This window comes from Poecilia reticulata, linkage group LG7 (genome assembly GCF_000633615.1).
Source record: "Poecilia reticulata strain Guanapo linkage group LG7, Guppy_female_1.0+MT, whole genome shotgun sequence".
Taxonomy (NCBI): domain Eukaryota; kingdom Metazoa; phylum Chordata; class Actinopteri; order Cyprinodontiformes; family Poeciliidae; genus Poecilia; species Poecilia reticulata.
In genome coordinates, this window is record NC_024337.1 from 30,211,143 (window position 1) to 30,229,044 (window position 17,902).

General features: G+C 43.8%; 1 protein-coding gene across 4 annotated transcripts in view; it reads right to left on the bottom strand.

The window, feature by feature from the left end:
* The window catches only part of LOC103468055 (neural cell adhesion molecule L1.1-like), a 49,782-nt gene that overhangs the window by 21,036 nt on the left and 10,844 nt on the right, over positions 1–17,902 (bottom strand). For 3 of the 4 annotated variants that reach the window (XM_008414891.2, XM_008414892.2, XM_008414890.2), the window contains 7 exons: positions 7,110–7,411; positions 5,480–5,494; positions 4,018–4,120; positions 2,250–2,428; positions 2,011–2,133; positions 1,268–1,438; positions 543–657 (listed from right to left, as the gene is read on the bottom strand). In XM_008414891.2, coding sequence (XP_008413113.1) covers positions 543–657; positions 1,268–1,438; positions 2,011–2,133; positions 2,250–2,428; positions 4,018–4,120; positions 5,480–5,494; positions 7,110–7,230 — 827 coding nt within the window. In that variant the 5' untranslated portion in view covers positions 7,231–7,411. The remainder of the gene's footprint in view (positions 1–542; positions 658–1,267; positions 1,439–2,010; positions 2,134–2,249; positions 2,429–4,017; positions 4,121–5,479; positions 5,495–7,109; positions 7,412–17,902) is intronic. The other variant, XM_008414893.2, reaches the window with a different exon arrangement.

The window sequence follows — 17,902 nt, forward strand, 5'->3', positions numbered from 1 at the left end:
GGTTCTACACCACCTGGTTCTACACCACCTGGTTCTACACCACCTGGTTCTACACCACCTGGTTCTATACCACCCGGTTCTACAGTCCTTCACTGAGAGAACAGACTTTAAACTCCTGCTGGTAGTTCATTAACCGCTGAACGGATTCAGTAGACGGACTATACCGTCTATACCTATATAGTCCGACGAGGGACTCACCWWWGGTGAGTCCCTCGTCCTTCACGCTGGCATCAAATGGTGAAACCTCCTCAACAACCTGCAGTCCGGCTCTACAGAGCTACGCTAACGAGCTGGCTGTGCTGAACCAGAGAGAAATCTACGAGTAGCAGGACACGGCCATCACTTTACCCAGCCGGGTGGCATAAGAACCCAAAGTTCAACCCTCTTGAATCAAAAGACCAAATTCCTCCTCATGCAGTCAGGTTTGCCAGCTATGTGATTCAGCCATGTTGATACAGAGACACCAAAAGAGATGCAAAACTTTCAGTCACACTTTATAAATACTTCACACACACTTCAGCAAAGCATTCTGGGATTCTTACAGGCCTTTGGGGATACATTCAAGGGTGACACTTTGACCCCTGAGGGCCTGCACTGCGGTGTGGGAGCCATGGGGTTGGAGCAAATCTGGTTTTCTTCCACGAACGACTTCATTACCTGGGAAAGAAAAACAAGAATCCATAAGGTCATGGTCCAGTAGACCCGGTTCTATTGGACCCAAAACCTCACCATCTGCTTGGTTGGTTTGAGAAAGAGAACCCACAGCAGCTCAAACCAACCAAACCCTTCGAGAGACCTGTTCCCCTCTTGGCCTGTGGGGGCGCTGCACCAAGAACCACTGAAGGAAACGACACAAAAACCTCTGAAGACACTGAGAGCAACTTCCTTCTTCACCAGATGGAAACAAGATGGAGGATTTTAGCGGCTGGAGGATTTCTCTTTAGGCTAAAGACCAGGAGCCATTTCTGCTGCTAGCGCTAGGCTAGCACGTTAGCTTTGGTTGGATTTACCCAGAATGCCCTGCGCTGTAGTCCACTTCCTGCTTGTGGAGCGGTCTCTCCGGTCCGCTTGGCGTTCACACATGCACTCAAAGTTCACTTTAATCAAACTGAGACCGAATTTATAGGCAGACCAGATTCAGATTCTTTGGCTGCAGTGTGAACGTAGCCATAGATGTGCCAGCTTCTGCAGGCGAGTGAACATATGTGTGTGTGTGTGTGTGTCTCTGTGTGTGTGTGTGCGTGTGTGTGTGTGTGTGAGCTCTTACTGGGTAGGACGGTGAGACTAGCCACAGTCACAGGGATGATAGTCCTGGCTGCAGTGTACTGGGCGTAGCAGTAGTAGTCGCTTCTGCTGTCGCTGTTGATGAGGTTGGCGAAGTACAGGTTTCCGTCCAGGCCGATCATCACTCTGTCATTCTGGTGAATGTGACGCATCTCTGTGGAAAACCAGATAAAAGTAAACTTCATTTTCTGCGGTGGCCCTGAAGCCACTCCAACAACCACTAATTTAAAAAGAAAAAAGCCTGAGACATCTCTGACCGGACGACTCCACGTTGGACTTCAGGACCGTAAGTTATTCTGGCATTCGCTCTCTTTGCTTAGATCGGCAGGCAGACAGCCACAGCGCCACCTGCTGCCCAAACCGTGAAAAGGCTGAGATTTACAACCTGTCTGAGAATACTCCTGGATAGACGTAGTCACGTTTGCATCGCCAGTAACACTAACATGTTCAGCAAACGAGCCAAAACCAGAATAAGTTCAGGTTCGAAGGTCAAGAGTGGAATCGTCCAATCAGCAACGCCTCTGGTTGCAGTGAGACCGACCACTTCCCTTTGCTGATGCCGTGTTTATTCATTTGTAGCTGCGTTTGGTGAATTGTTGAAGTGGTTTTTACTTCACCGCAAATGAAATAGACACCTTTCCTTCATGCGAACCACACAGATGTTCACCTAACAGCGGTTTATCAACTGAGCTGAGAGAAAAGAGGTGGACAGGAGGAGATACTGACTGGTTCCCATCCAGTAGATCTGAGGAGGCGTCAACCTCTTCGGAGGGTTACAGCTCAGGATCAGGCTCTCCGATTCATACGCCGTCTTATCCAGTCTGTTCTCTTTTGCTACAAACGGATAAGCTGAAACACAAAACGCCAGAAGACATCCAATGAGCCCGACAGCCTAGCCCGGTCTGGGTCGGCACCAGATCAACCAGAACCAGAACGGTCCTCCTGATCTCTGCTGTGAGACTCACGCTCCACTATGACCTCCACGGCCTGCGTCATGGCGGTGCCCAGGTCGTTGGAGGCGAAGCATTGGTAGACGCCGGCGTAAGACTCCAGCTCCATCGCTTCTTCGTCTTCTGAGGCGTTGATCTTTCCGGAACCGCTCTTCTCTGGGCCGAACTGGACCCCGTCCTTCAGCCAGCGGATCCTGCAGGCAGAGGAGGGAGGAAAGCAACACAAGAGTTCAGACACAGGCTGAGGGATGAGTCTCCCTGGGAAACGGTTACCGCGGCGACAGGAAGCACTCGAGATGACCCGACTCATTCAGCGGCGTTTGTGTCCGGATGGTTGTCAAAGATTAAAGAAACAGTTTGTATTCTGGCTGATGGCACTAATCCGATCAATCGATTATTGAAATAATCATTAACTAATCGATAGCAAAAAATTTCGCAAATAATATAACGATTTTGGCTGCACAGAGGTGCAGTTGGTAGAGCTGTTGCCTTGCAGCAAGAAGGTTCTGGGTTCGATTCCCGGTCTTTCTGCATGGAGTCTCCATGTTCTCCCTGTGCATGGTGGGTTTTCTCCGGGTACTCTGGTTTCCTCCCACAGTCCAAAAACATGACTGTCAGGTTAATTGGTCTGTCTAAATTGCCCCTAGGTGTGAGTGTGTGTGTGGTTGTGTGTCTCTGTGTTGCCCTGCGACAGACTGGTGACCTGTCCAGGTGACCCCGCCTCTCGCCCGGAACGCTAGCTGGAGAGGCAGCAGCACCTCCTGACCCCACTGAGGGACAAGGGTGCAAGAAAATGGATGGATGGATATAAAGATTTTGAATTTAAGATTTAAAAATAAATCTTAGCCTGTAAATCTGTTTTACCCAGAATTCCTCTGGTTTCAGCTTCACCTGGCTCAAAATCTGTAAAATAAAAATCTTATTAAGCTCCTTTAACAATCAATTATTAATCAGATCATATAGAAAATGATCACCCGATCGGCTCTTTACTGCGCTGATGGCAAGTCAAGCGGAAACAGCTGAACTTTTCACATCCTCAATGCTGCTGTTGCATTTTAGGCAATTAAATGTTTATTTTCTTATCCAAAAAATTAATAAAGTGTTTATTTGCATCTTGAAGTGTATTTTTAATATTGTGTAAAAAAAAAAAAAAGGTTAAATTGGTTAAATGAAAAATCTGCAGTGTACCAATTTTCATCCGAATAGTAATCAATTACTAAAATAATCGATTATACTTTACTCTCCTTTTGCTTTTTTAATCCCTTCTGACTTCTGAGCTGTTTCTAAAAGTATATTTTATTTTCTGAGAACCGTCCACTGCTGTCCTGCTGGCAGCAGGCTGTCTCGTCTCTGAGACCCGATTCCCGTTGATGTGCAGCTGAGTTGGTTTAACTTCAGAGAAACTTTGARAGCAAATTAAAATACCCGCTGGCTTCAAACTTCAGGTTGTATTTCTGAGAAAAGCTCCAGTTTGGAATAATTTTCCAGGCAGAACGGTTTTTCTGACAAATGTTCGGTGAAATAATCGAGGATCTGGTCGCGGTGCGTCGGCCACGCTGCAACTTTTCCATCGGTCGTTTTTATTTTTAGCGTTTTCTTCTGACGTTAAGTCCTGGAGCAAATGAAATGAGAGGAAGTGTCGTCAGACAACGACGGAGTGAGATGGAAAATGTTTACCTCTGATTTTATTAAGCGTGTATTTTTTTCCGTGGCAACCTGAATGTCAGAGGGAGGAAATGAAGCGTTAGCGTTCACAGGCGGGCCGGCGGGCGGGCGCACTCACAGCGGGGTCGGGCTGCCGCTGGCGCTGCAGGTCAGAACCACGTCGTCTCGGGTAAACGCCGTCACCGATTTGGGAACCACCGTCAGGTTGGGAGGCGTTTGAGCTGGGAGCACGAGGAAAGCACAAATCAGAGCAAATATCACCGCTGCTGGTTCCCAGCATCCAGCTGGTTCCAAAAAGCTTAAATGGCTCAAACTTAGTTAAAGATCTTCAACGAGATCAAATAATCACTAAATTCTCCCCGATCCAGACTCCGGCTTCTCACACTGGGCCTGGTGAAAAGGTCAGATGATTTAAGGTTTTTAAGACCCATTTTTATTTTTTCATTTTATATTTATTGATGTTTTTTTTGCAAAGCAGACATGACAGAGACAATAACTGGATGTTATATCAGCTGCAGAGTAGAAAATAAACATAAAATAAACCAAACAGTAAAAAACAAATTAAACATCTGACAGCAGCCGAAAAATTAAAGTGTAAATTATTAAAATAGATAGAAAAATGTATTAATTCATAGTCCAGGGAGTCTAAGACGGCATTTAAGTCTTTGTAATTTTGTTTTCTTTTTATTGTAAGTAGTTTAATTACTGATGTCTGTTTGACTGTTTAAATCTGATTTATAAATACATTTGATATTGATCATCCATCCCAGATCAGAACGTTGAATTATTCCGATTTTAACTTAAAAATCCTCGATTTCCCAAATCCTGGAGATAAAACAACATTAATGAAACGTTAACACAACTTATACTGTAAGTTTATCTTTCACAAACTCACATTAAAGCTCAAAATCTAAACTTTTCCATATTTATTTGACTTAAAGAGCAGAAGTTAGTAACACAACTAAACCGGCTGAAACGTTTTACAGTGTGCTGAACTGGAAAACAGTTTGTGTTTTATGAAACCTTTAACATGTACAAACATGATTAATTCATCCTAAACTTCAGTTATCCTCCTGATTCCTGAGTGCAGCATTAATCCAGGTGAATCCAGGTGAATCCAGGTGAAGCCCGACATTCCCATGAACTCAGAAACGTTTCATGGTTGCAGTCCTTTAATGCGGGATTAAATCCGTTTCTCCTGGCCGTGGCTTTAGCCGGAAAACTAATCTATGTCTCATCATTTTTGCATGAGGCGACTTTATGAATGGAACATTGTGCTTCAGACGTTTCCACACAGAAACTGCAGTGTGAGCCGTTTGCTGGCAGGAAGGCGCTCCAACCAGGAAGCAGACATGAACGTCTCTAGCGCCGGGTTTGAATTAAACTCAGCTGCTCCAGTCACACTTACAGTCTTTCATTCATTCGGTGGAAATTCATTTGCGGACGCCAACCAAAAATTATGAAAATTGCATCATCTGCCTAGATGGAAGTTATAATTTAACGCTTCACATGCGTGACGTTTAGAAATAACAGATATTTTTATTCCTGTCAGCGGTGAAAACAACAGTGAAAACACTTACAGGGCTGGTAATTATCTGTCCACACGGAGGCGTAGAAGAAGAAGAGAGAGGAAACAGACATGTTTAATAGACCTGCAGCGTTGACCTTTGACCTTTTCAGCCATAAAAACAAAGACCAGACTGACAGCAGTTGCTACTGGAATCATCTGAGCTTTAATCAACTGCTGAAGTTTCCCGTTTGTTACCTACAAACTGCAAACTGAGCGATAAACTCAGTGAAATAACAAAAGCTGCTAAAATGGGAGCAATAAAAGTTTCACTGCAGCTTTAACCTTTTCTGCAGTTTGTCTCGTTGAGCTTCATGCTGTGAGGTGGAAGGAAAAGTTTTCACAGACAGAGAATCTGAAAAAAAGACTCACTCTGCTGCTACTAAATAAAATCCAAAGCAACCAATTCTGTTAGACGTAACCCAATTTCTGATGGTGACTAAATCCTAAACAAACAGACAGAAATACTTTGGGGTGTTTTCACCTCTCGTAGTCCAGTAGACTCGGTTCGATTTGGGTCCAAAGTTGCAACAATTGTTGGTTCCGAGTCAAACCAACCAAACCAAATCCTTTGAGCAACCTGTTCCCCTTCTCACCTGTGGGGGCGCTGCACCAAGAACCATTGAAGGAAGCGACACTAAAACCTCTGAAGAAGAGCGAAACTTCCTTCTTCAAGTGGAAACAAGAATGGAGCGGCGCTAGGCTAGCATGTTTGTTTTGGTTGTATTTACCCAGAATGCCTTGCGCTGTAGTCCACTTCCTGCTTTTGCAGGAACAGAACAGAACCAGACTTTTCTGAAGTTGGATTAAAGCGACTACACATGGCTGGTGGGAACCCCGAAGCACATTTTGGTATTTAAACTCAGTTAAGTTGCTTTAATCCAACTCCAGAAAAGTCTGGTTTGTTTGGTGTGAATGATAATCAAACTCTGTTCCACCTCCTATCCTCGGTCTGGATTCGGTTTGGTTACATATGTGAACGCCAAGCGGACCAGAGACCACTCCAAAAACTACAGAGCAGGGCATTCTGGGTAAATACAACCAAAACAAACATACTAGCCTAGCGCTAGCAGCAGAAATGGCTCGTGGTTTTTAGCCAAAGACTAAAGAGAAATCCTCCAACCGCTAAAATCCTCCATCTTGTTTCCAACTGGTGAAACAGGAAGTTGCTCTCAGTGTCTTCAGAGGTTTCTGTGTCGTTTCCTTCAGTGGTTCTTGGTGCAGCGCCCCCTCAGGCCGGGAGGGGAACAGGTTGGTTTGACTCAGAGCCACAGCAGCTGGAGGTGGAGCAGAAGATGGACTTTTCATTCCCAATGAAACCAACTGGCCAAGTCAAAGTCAAAATAAACCTAAGTTAAGCTGAGTATAATAAGTATACAACGTTTGAATTTCTAATTTTTAAATGCATGTATCCTTTCCTTTCCACCTCACAATTCTCCTCCATTCGGTGTTGGTCTATTGAATAAAAAGCCCAGCGTGTCTTACTGGCTGGGCGGGGCGGGTGTGGCATGCTTTGGGGTGAATGTTTGGATTTAGGGGTGAAGAAGGACGAGCTGTGAAGGTCGGGCTTCCTTTAAAGGACACAGTGCTTGGAGGAAACGGGTTTCTGTTTCCAGAGATGTTTGCGGCGGTGCGGTACTCACAATGACTCGGGATGGTGATGGCTCCCTGAGCAAACAGGAAGTACAGAGGGAGGAGGAGGACGGAGAGGACTGGGGGACAGCGCCCCCTACAGCCCATCCACAGACGCTGCAGCGCGCACATCTCTTAATGTCCCATCAAAGGTGACAGAAAACACCCACACACTCATCAACACGGGACAACACACACCCTCCCAGTTTAGGCACACACTCTCCAGGGAGACACGCTTAATTCAGTCTGCGCCGGTTTGGTTTGGTGACTGAAGCTGCTTCCCGCTTTCCACAATCCCTCCGTCTGCAGCCAACTGAGGAGGAGGAGGAGGACGAGGAGGAGGAGGAGGAGGAGGAGGAGGAAAGGGGTTGACCGAGAGAACAAAGGAGGATGAGAGGGGAAGAGGCCAGGACACATGGGACAGGAAACACAGACAAAAAGGAAACACCATTAATTTCATCTAACAAGACAAACAAGACATTCAAATTAACAATCACAGCTCATGAAAAATTAACGCAGAACAAGAAATCTGAACGTTTAAATAAACTTTTATCTTCAAATCGTGGATGGAAACATTACAGCTGAAGAGGACTCTGGGGATTTTGTGTTAAACAGCAAAGTGATCAAGATAACGTCCAGCTCAGAGCAGAGCAGCAGAAACATCTTCACCACTAATTAGCTTACAATGAGGGAGGGATGGAGGATGGAGGGATGGATGGAGGGATGGAGAGGTTCTGTCTGCTTTGTTCTGGGCGCTGACGGGCCGCTGACCCGTGACAGGAGGTGATAAGAAACATTAATTTCTTCCTTTTATATAAACTACATCACCGTCATGCACATCAAATCTGCTTATTTCTTCCAATTTTTGTCTCTATTTTGGAGGAATTTCTCTTTACACCTTATGAATTATTCAAAATGTTGGTTTAAAAAAACCTGCCTGACATTTTACTGTTCAGTTTTACACTCAACTCTATCTGAAACCTACGGAAGCCCATTTCTGCCATAAAAGAAAAAATAAAGCCCAACAGGAAGTCATGATTACAAGTGTTAATTACAAGAACAAAAGTAATAATTTTGACTTTTTATCTCAGTTACAACATACAAAGTCACATTTCTCTAAGGAAGCTTGCCGCATAATTTTGAATCTCATTATAGTGACTTTTACAGCAGAAATTATGACTTCCTCCTAATTCTTTCTTCTATGGCAGAATTGGACTTCCATAGAAAGCTGACCTCTAACCTTTTAAACAGTTCTGGGACCAAGAACAGCAAATTCTGTCTTTTTGTGGTCAACTGGAGGAGATTATGACCCAATAACCAACATATTTCAGCGACCTGGTCACTCGGTTCCTGTAAGGAGTGGGATCATGCAGTGACTCAGAAATACGGTGCAGTTTTTCATCAGATGGCTGCAGTCAGAGATGGACCGAGTAGAGGAACCCCACTCTCTAAAAGGTTTCTGTAAATTCCAGGAAAATTAAAACTTGTATCATTTATCACCAACAAATAAAGAGAGAAAGGAAAAAATAATCCCATTTCTGCCCAACAGGAAGTCTAATTACGAGTTTTAAGTTAATAACTTTGAGAATAAAAGTCATAACTACAACTTTCAAAGTCTTTATGAGATTCAAAGTTATGAGATAATTTTTTTTTTAACTTTATACAAAAAGCACCAGTTTGTATAAAAGTTTAGAAAAAGGAGTTTAGTTATTTTTACGGAGGCCATCTTGCTTTAGATTAGGACGTTTAGTGAAAAACTGGTCGCCTTCCCCAGATTTATTGAGATGTGACGTCACAGGAAGCGAACCGCGGCGTTCAGGTTCAGAGTGTTTCTGCTTTGGTTTTACACCTGGAGCTCCTGAAATATGAAGATGAAAGGTCAGAGGTCGTGACTGGACGTGTCGTATCGTATCAGTCTCTAAGTGCTCTTGGGCTCAGGACTTCTGAGGCACACATGGTGTTGGAGGCGGTGGCAGCTGGCCTGTGGACCCCCCGGGGGCTCATTATTATGCAACCTGTGCCCAGCACACATCACTCTCTCTCCATCTCACATCCATCTTCAGGACGACTGTAATTTATGCCCAGTCATTAGAGGAGATACTTCATATTTTCTGAAGGAGCTGCATTAGGAGGTTGTAGCAGCTGCTAACTGTGGAGAAACCCCGATGCTAGCTTAGAGCCGATGCTAGCTTAGAGCTAACTGGGCTAACTAAGCAGCAGATTACTGTGATGCTTAAACAGCTCCAGGTTTTAGTCCATCGAGTGTTTCCGACCCGTTCCAGTGGATCAGAGGCTTTAGACGGCGGAGCAGATGGGTCCAATCAGCCGCTAGTCCCAGCGGAGGCCGGAGGAAGAGGGCAGGAAGGGAGGCGGCGGGGGCAATCTAATCAGAGACCAGGGGGCAGAACGGGGTGCAGGTGCAACCCAGCAAGAAATTAACTCACTGACAGATTCCCTTCTGCAGGAATAAAAATCGGTAAAGGTGGACGGAGAGACGAGGAGGAGGCGAGAAGGAAGAAAGATGAGGGTAATTATCAGACGTACGAGATGAAAAACAAAGAGGTAGCCCTGCCTTCCCCCGTTTGACTGTCCATGTGGCCTAAATTCAACTGATTTCATTATTCATGAGTCACACACACACACACACACACACACACACACACACACACACACACACACACACACACACACACACGTAAGTGGTTGGTTATTTCCTGATGACGAGGANAAAAACAAAGAGGTAGCCCTGCCTTCCCCCGTTTGACTGTCCATGTGGCCTAAATTCAACTGATTTCATTATTCATGAGTCACACACACACACACGCACACACACACACACACACACACACACACACACACACACACACACAGACGTAAGTGGTTGGTTATTTCCTGATGACGAGGAACCAAAACTGACTGAATGAGAAGCGATTTGTAGCCAAAAGTTTTAATTTTGTTTAATCAATCAAGTTTATTTGTATTTCACATTTCAGCGACACGGCAGTTCAAAGTGCTTCACATCTTAAAAAAAACAAAGATAAAAACATCATACCGTCAACAGTTTGAGATCAAACAWTGCAATTTATCGAGTGACATCATCAAAATCATCAATATGTTGATCGATGTTCCAGTTATTATTAATCAAAGGCTCTAAATCATGCTGTGGACTTAAATGAACTCATGGTTTTGGCTGTTTTGCAGTTTTCTGGAAGTTCATTCCACTTTAACTTCATGAACCTGTCGTGGAGAAGCAGCATTCAGCTTCTATGTACCACAAATCTGGAGCAAACTTTGAAAAACAGACTTTGATAGAAGGTTTGTCCGTCCGTGTAAAGTTTGATCGTTTTGTTTAGTCTCCTCAAAGTCCCGCTGCTGTTAATAATTTGATGCTGTTGCGTTAAAAGACGACACTCAACAAGCAGAGACGCTGCATTCAGCTTCTATGCACCACAAATCTGGAATAATCAGCCGAATCACTGAGCTCCTTGAAATCTAGTATAAAAACTCACCTGTTTAGAGCTGATTTTGATTATTAATGCATGAAACATTGACCAGCATATTGGATGTTTACTGATTATTTTCCTGATTAATCATCAATTCTTGGCTGCATGTGGTTGTCATGGCTGTTTTTAAAGCAGCCATGTTGCTGAAATGTGCTATAAATATAAACTTGACTGACTGATTGGTGAACAAACTGGATGTAAAGAATAAGCTGAGCTCTGAGCGCGGTCTGTTGTTAACTCGTTAAATCCTGAAAGACGAATCATCGCAACAGTTAAACTGAGGTTTCTTCCAGCCAGGGAAGTTAGCATTTCCTCGGGCAGCGGTCCAAACAAATCAAGTGATTTCCCGGCAGCGGAGGAGAGCTCTGATCAGAAAGAGGGGCGCTGCCGTTAGCGGGCGTGGCACCCGGTGGCCTCTGGCTGGCAGAGGAAGCGGAGAGCAGATAGAAACCTCTTCCTCACAGACCAGCAGGCAGAACGGCAGCAAAACGGCACTTTGATCCCAACGTGTCCTTAGATTAGGACGTTGGGGTCCTAATCCCCAACGTGGGATTAGGACGTTGGGGTCCTAATCCCAAACGTCCAACTAAACTTTAGTTGGGGTCCTAAACCAACTAATGTTGGTCTTATTAGAGCCAGACAACGATTTGTTATGAGAATAAAGTCTGAATATTAACAGAATAGATACATAATATTACCATAATTATGAGAAAAGAAGACGTTTGTCAGTGTGTGTGAGTCTTTCTACATAACTGACTCATTTAATCAAAGTCCTGCTGGTAATAATTTGATGCTGTCGTGTTAAGAATGACGCTCAGCAAGCAGAGAAGCAGCATTCAGCTTCTATCCTCCATAAATCTGGAACAAACTTCCAGAAAACTGAAAAACAGCTGAAACACTGAGTTCCTCTAAATCATAGCTGTTTATAGTTTCTTTTGAACCATAATAAATGCAACATTGATCAACATATTTGATGTGAGTCCATGTTTTTGGTGATGACGCCTGATAAAATATAATGTTTGTTCCCAAACTGGTGACTGATGATGTTTCTGTGACTTGTTGTTGTTTTTATGATGTAAAACACTTTGAACTGCCTTGCTGCTGAAATGTCATGTACAAATAAACTTGATTAATTGGAACTTGATTGAACATTTCTCATTTTAGTTTTTTGTTCTTCTCCATGAAGGAGTTCTCATAAAATTACTTCTTCTGACTATTTCACTCAGCTGGCCTCATTCCCTGTGAAAGTGTAAACCTCTAGTTTGTCCTGAAATCCAAAAAATAAATAACATTTATTTTGGTTTATCCATAAAAATGTGTTACATAGTGTACATTTATAAAACAAGGGATAAGGAGGTTTTCTGGTTCTAGAACATATTTACTTTGTTGCAAAGGCTGAAAAGGTTTCCGACCTTTGACCCCAGACGTTCATCCAAAGAATGTACCATTATTGGGTTCTGTTTTATTAATTTTTCCAACTCCATAAGCATCCATCCATTAATGTTGGTCTTGCTGTCAGTCGTGTGCAGCGGCTTATCTCCTGCACACAGTCTCACCTGGGGCCACTTAGAGGCTTTCAGCAGGAAAACCTGAACCACGCATGCATGACGGGAACAGCATAAAACCCGACCGAGGATCTTCTTTCTTTGAGGAAACGTCACCCAACATGCAGCAGACTGTTTTTTTCTGCTCCTAATCTCTGTCACCACATTGGATTATTAATCCCAGCCTTCACCAGAGGCAGAAATGAGGTTTCCTTTCCACTACTTGGTGAAAAACCAAAGACACGGCAAACGTTATGTGTGTCAAACAAACTAAAATGTTGGGTTCAAGCTGGAACCCCAGATTTAAATGGTGTTTGTCAGCAAAAGAAATCTTCTGGTTTCACCACATTTTACACTCTTAAATGAGGAAAATCCGTCCAACAAACGAGCTTTTGATGCGTTCTGTTGGGAAAACACCAAGAATCCTGGGTGGGCGTTTTAAGATCCAATATGGCCGCCGCGAAGTGGCAGATAAACTATTTATTTGAACTGCAGACGGCGTGTATCTCTTTAAAACACATAGTTGGCTCACAGTTTTCTCTGATTAAGTATAGCTGAATTTCTGTGAAAACGTGAGAACAGATTAACACGTTTAAATGTCTCCTGATAAACAAAACGGTGGGGTGTGTCAGTATGTGGGTGTTTTTGATGTTTTCTTGGCTGTGGATCAGGGGTGGAGGGGCTGAGCTTCAGCTAATTGATCTCCAACCTGCCAGACGTCAAAGTGTCCTTGGGTAAGACGGGGAACCCCCACACTGGCCTCGATATGCTAATTGCTGTGCAACGGGGCGTGCATTGTGTGAGTCTGTGTGCAAATGGGTTAATAATAGAGCGTCTGATAACAGCTCAATCTGTCTGCAAAAGCAGGAAATAAAACGAGTTCATTTATCAACAAGAACATCTCCAACAGATAAACTCTTTCCTGCCAGGAAACATGCAAACCTCTTCTGGTAAACAGTTTCACAATATGGTCCCATAAACAAAAAAACAGCTTTCAGAAATCACTACAGATGATCATACATTTAATGTTTAAATCTCAGATAAAATGTCTTTGAGACAAGCTGAAGCGTGGCTCACTGTTTGCTTGGTGGGTTGACTTCAACCCCCCTCCGACTCTTAGGGTGTTTATTTAAAGGGTCTATCTGCTCTGTTAGACCTGAATGTGTCTTTAAGAGAAAATGGTTTAAATGGAGGAATTATTTATTAGTGAAGGCCTCTACATTTATAATTAAAGACGAAGAAGAACAGAATAACCAATAAACAATATAGAAAGGTAAAGGCAGAAGCCAAAAACAAAAAGTTTGTCAAAAAAGTGAAAAATTACTAAATTGCGTATATTAACGCTAACTTGAACAGGTTAGGCTAGTCCCACGGTAAATACCAAACATGTTTGCTATATTTCTTTGTTATAATGAGATTCCAGTCTGTTCGGTTCTGTCGATTCTGAGCTGTTTAGGGCCTCCTGTCACTTTAAATCCAATTAAGCCACTGCTGGCCACGCCCCCTAACTCAACGTTTACACTCACATGTAAAAATGGCTGCAAAACAGATGTGCAATTACACAGCCATTCATATTTGAAAAGCAGAAGTGGAGCCTCCTTCACAACCAACAAGAATGCAGCAAGTGGTTTCTGGATGGCAAGTCAACAACAAAGCACTTGTCTTTTCCAGCAGCCATTGTAAAGCACATACAGTGGTTAAACTAGCTGATCAAAAGTGCTGGAGCTCAGCTTAGGGGTTACTAGGTAACAGGCAGAGTTCCGCTGGGGTTGCTAGGTAACAGGCAGAGTTTCGCTGGGATTGCTAGGTAACAGGCAGAGTTCCGCTGGGGTTGCTAGGTAACAGGCAGAGTTCCGCAGGGGTTGCCAGGCTGTTTTTAGAAGCCATAGAAACTCAAATGGAAGAACAAAAACATGCCAAATGTAGATTTTGCATATGTTCCCTTTCAAAACGTTCCTCCTGTGTCTCTCTTATGTTGCATTTTTGTGACATTTACAAACTGAAATCTAGAATAAACTCATTTCAGTGCCCAGAACGTTTTTTTTCTCATTCAAATTAGGCGTTAAGCTGAAACACGGTCGAAACACTTCTGGGTTACCACACCCCTTAAATGACCGCCCACACGCACACACACACACGCACGCTCACACACACACGCACACACACACACACACACACACACACATACACACACACTTCTCGTAGACACAAAGCCACTTGCCCGTGTGTCTTTGAAATTTCCTGTCCCCAACACGACAAACAAAGCAACTGCAGAGGAATGCATAAATCTGTCATTAGTGAAGGCACGCTGCTGTCTGAACAGCGACCCACTCCGGGTGGGTTCCCACTCCAGCTGGGGTCCATTAGATTTAGCCGAGGGGCGAGAGGTTCCAGCTGAGAGCGGGGCGAACCCTCAGGGCGCAGAGACGCGTCAAGCAAAGATTTCTCTCCCATCGTTATTCTGGATTAGTCAAGGATACAAAAGTTACCCCTGATTAGTTAAGAATTAAGGTAAAAGTATAATCTTCCCAGGAACTTCAACAATCTACTTTCACCTGTTTCTACAACGACATATTTGGGCCACTGCAAGTAGAAAAAGAAAGTAGTAAATTTCTGCCAAAAAACTCAGAGATTTAGAGACTAATCTCGGAAATTTTCTGGAAAAATGTTTTTTTTTCCAGAAAATGTCTGAGAATAATTTAAAAACAGAGCTTTTTGGTGTGAATTTTCTCCATCTACCATGGCCTTCAGGCGCCTTTGTATATCATGATTATAAGACGACCCTTTTAAAATCCTACCTCAGGTTTATCAGTCCTCTGACTGGCTGTGGGATTTCTCCGGTGCTTCTTGAGGTCTGAAGACAAACTGCAGAGGAAGTGCGCTTCATCCGCCAGGCAGACTAAAACCTCAACACCTGAGGAGGAGCGTAGCGCCATCTTTTCATATTTTCTCACACAGCAGTGGAGCTTCACAGCAGATGTGATCTATGCAGGACGGGATACTGAATGCAGATATCATCTGGTTTTGGTACCAGATAGTGCAACTTACTGCTGAGGATTTTTAATTTGAAAGCAGGACTTCATCTCTGCTCTCAAAACTTCTGCTCTCTTTCCAATATTCTCCTCAGATTTTCTCCCAGCACAGATCAAATCGAACCGCTCGCAAACATCTCTGCTCACTTGCAAAAGGCCCTGATCGCAAAAGACGCCGCTGTTGCTCATTAATATTCATAAGCACGCTAGTTGCCCGGATGTTCGGACAAACAAAGCACAACAGAGAGAAATCTGAACAAAGATGAAGATGTTTCGGGAGTTTTGTTTCAATATTCTTTGGTACAGAAGCTGGAGAAACTTAAACGATGGTTGAAATGCAGAGGACTCAAAGTGAGTGGAAACAAGGCAGCGACGGCTGAAAGGTGGGTTTGTTTTCTGGCTACGGACAGCGAGGCAGCTACAGGGAGGCCGAGTACCCAAAGACTGTACCACAAGCGGAACAAGTCAGCGTCGGGCCAGGGGGCGGGGCCAATGACCAGGCCCCTCAGGTGTATCACCTGCGCTGCTGGAAACGTTTGAGCGGAGGGGGTTGGGGCGCGGTGCTGTGCTGTGCGGTTTGGGCCATTTAATTTTTTACCCAGGAAGCACATCGGCTAAACCGTGAGTCAAACAGTCACTGGGACTGACTACTATATATTCCATTGAGGGACAGTAACTTTAACATTACTTATACCTTTCTGAACAGGTGAGGGCGCACTTTCTCCGTCTATAATCAGACATTAAAGCGACTTGAAACCATTCCTCCCTCCCTGGCACCTCCAGACCCGGGCCCCCATGGACACCCGCCTGGGCCCGGGCCGGGTGGCAGCCGCCCCCCCCAGACCCTCCCATAGCTCCGCGCCTGGACTGTACTCAAGTACTTCAACCTATTTTTACTCAAGTAAAAGTAAAAAGTAGCATCCATGAAATTACTAAAGAGTAATAAGGTATTTGTTAGAAAGTCTATTAAAGTTCTGAGTAATTGATCAAATTATCAATCCTTTAATATTTAACAATTAGTTCCTACCCAACTCTGCTTGTTGGTAGTAAAATGGCAGCGCTTTCTAAATTTAGCAATCGGTGCCATTCTTTTCTGCTCTCGCTGTACCGTCGCCTAGCAACCGTTCCAGCCAATAGAATGGCGGTGTTCCTCTGGGTGCGCTTGATAATAACTCCTGGGTGTGCCTGTGTGGCTACCACAGATAGCTGTAGCTCCTCCCCTTCGGCTTTCTGCTCCTTCCTGCGTGTTACGGCTGTCAGGAAGTCATGACATGTTTACAAAAGAGAAATCGTTTGATTTCCAACTGAGCTTATTGAGACTTGAAGAGATTTTGGCCAAATCGCCTGCGATCGTTTGTCGTAAACACAAAACTGATCTGTGTTCTCTGTAGTCAGTATCTGACTTAAATGCCTGCTCTTCGTTTTACTGAAACTGTTTTAGACTAAATCGATGATGTTGCCAATTCAAATAGATCTGATTTTTTTTTACTACTTTTAAATATTTTGGATAAATATAACAAGCAGGTTGCTTTCAAGCTGTAAGTTCTCGACTTTTGGCAGTAAAATTCCTCCATACATGTTTGGCGAATTGGCTTTGTTCAGACTCCACTTTCTGTGATCCATTTTTCATTCCCCACAGCGTTGGTCTGCGTTTTTTCCTGAATAATCCTTTATTTTACTCTTTTTTTTTTTTTTGCTTTGTCAGCACACACCAAAATAACCCATAAAAAACTCTCTGCTTTCTGTCCACTGATCTTCTCCCCACTCTGCTTCCTGCAGAGATTTTCTGGTGGAACAAAGATAAAGTTATATAGATCACTTATGTTTGCAACTTATCGCACAAATATCTAATTTATTTGTACTGACAGGCAGAGAAAAGAAAGGTTTGACTGATGGATCAGGACAGGTCTGGCTCTCCATCCAGGTTTTATATTTAAAGCCAAATCACTGCAGAAATATTTGACATAAATTCACTGTTATTCCCTGATGGGAGGTTTTGTTTCTTCTTTTATTTAGAAAACCTTTTTCTTCATTTCCTGTGAAGCTTTAGCGCTCGTCAATGAGTCAGAGGGGAAAGACGTAAATTTGCCCAGTGAAATATGTGTTGATGTCCCTCCCATCACTTTCTGTCGCTCCCCATCGCCATGGTAACCTCCAGCGCCACACGGTCGGGTATCCGTCCCCATCCCCCGTCCCTCCCTCCGTCCTCCCATCCCCCTCTCCGTCTCACCACACCTCATCTCCAGAGCCACTCCCAGCATCCACTTGACTCACCTCCAAACACACACACACACACACACACGCACACACACACACACACACACACACACACACTCTTCCCGTCTCCATGTTCTCCGCTCTGCAGCGCGTAGAGCCACAGACTTTTTAAATCCAGTCCAATCATAGAAAGGAAATCTACTCGCCTTCCATCTGGAGGAAAAGCTACAAACCAAATGCATTAATTATGAGACGTCTGGAGAATTATTGCCTAAGTCTAAAAGGTGTTTATTTTGTTTTAGGGTAAAACAGAGACAGCTGGAGTTTAGCTTCCAGTGCCAAATCTGAAAGTGAGTAAAAACAGGAACATGCAGACAAAATAATCACAAACATTTAAGGCAACAGGAAGAGGTGAAATAATCTACTTCATGATTTTTATCGTCCATGAAAGCCTCATTTTGCTCTCTATAACCTACTCAACCGATCTGAATAAGTTTGGACTGTCAGG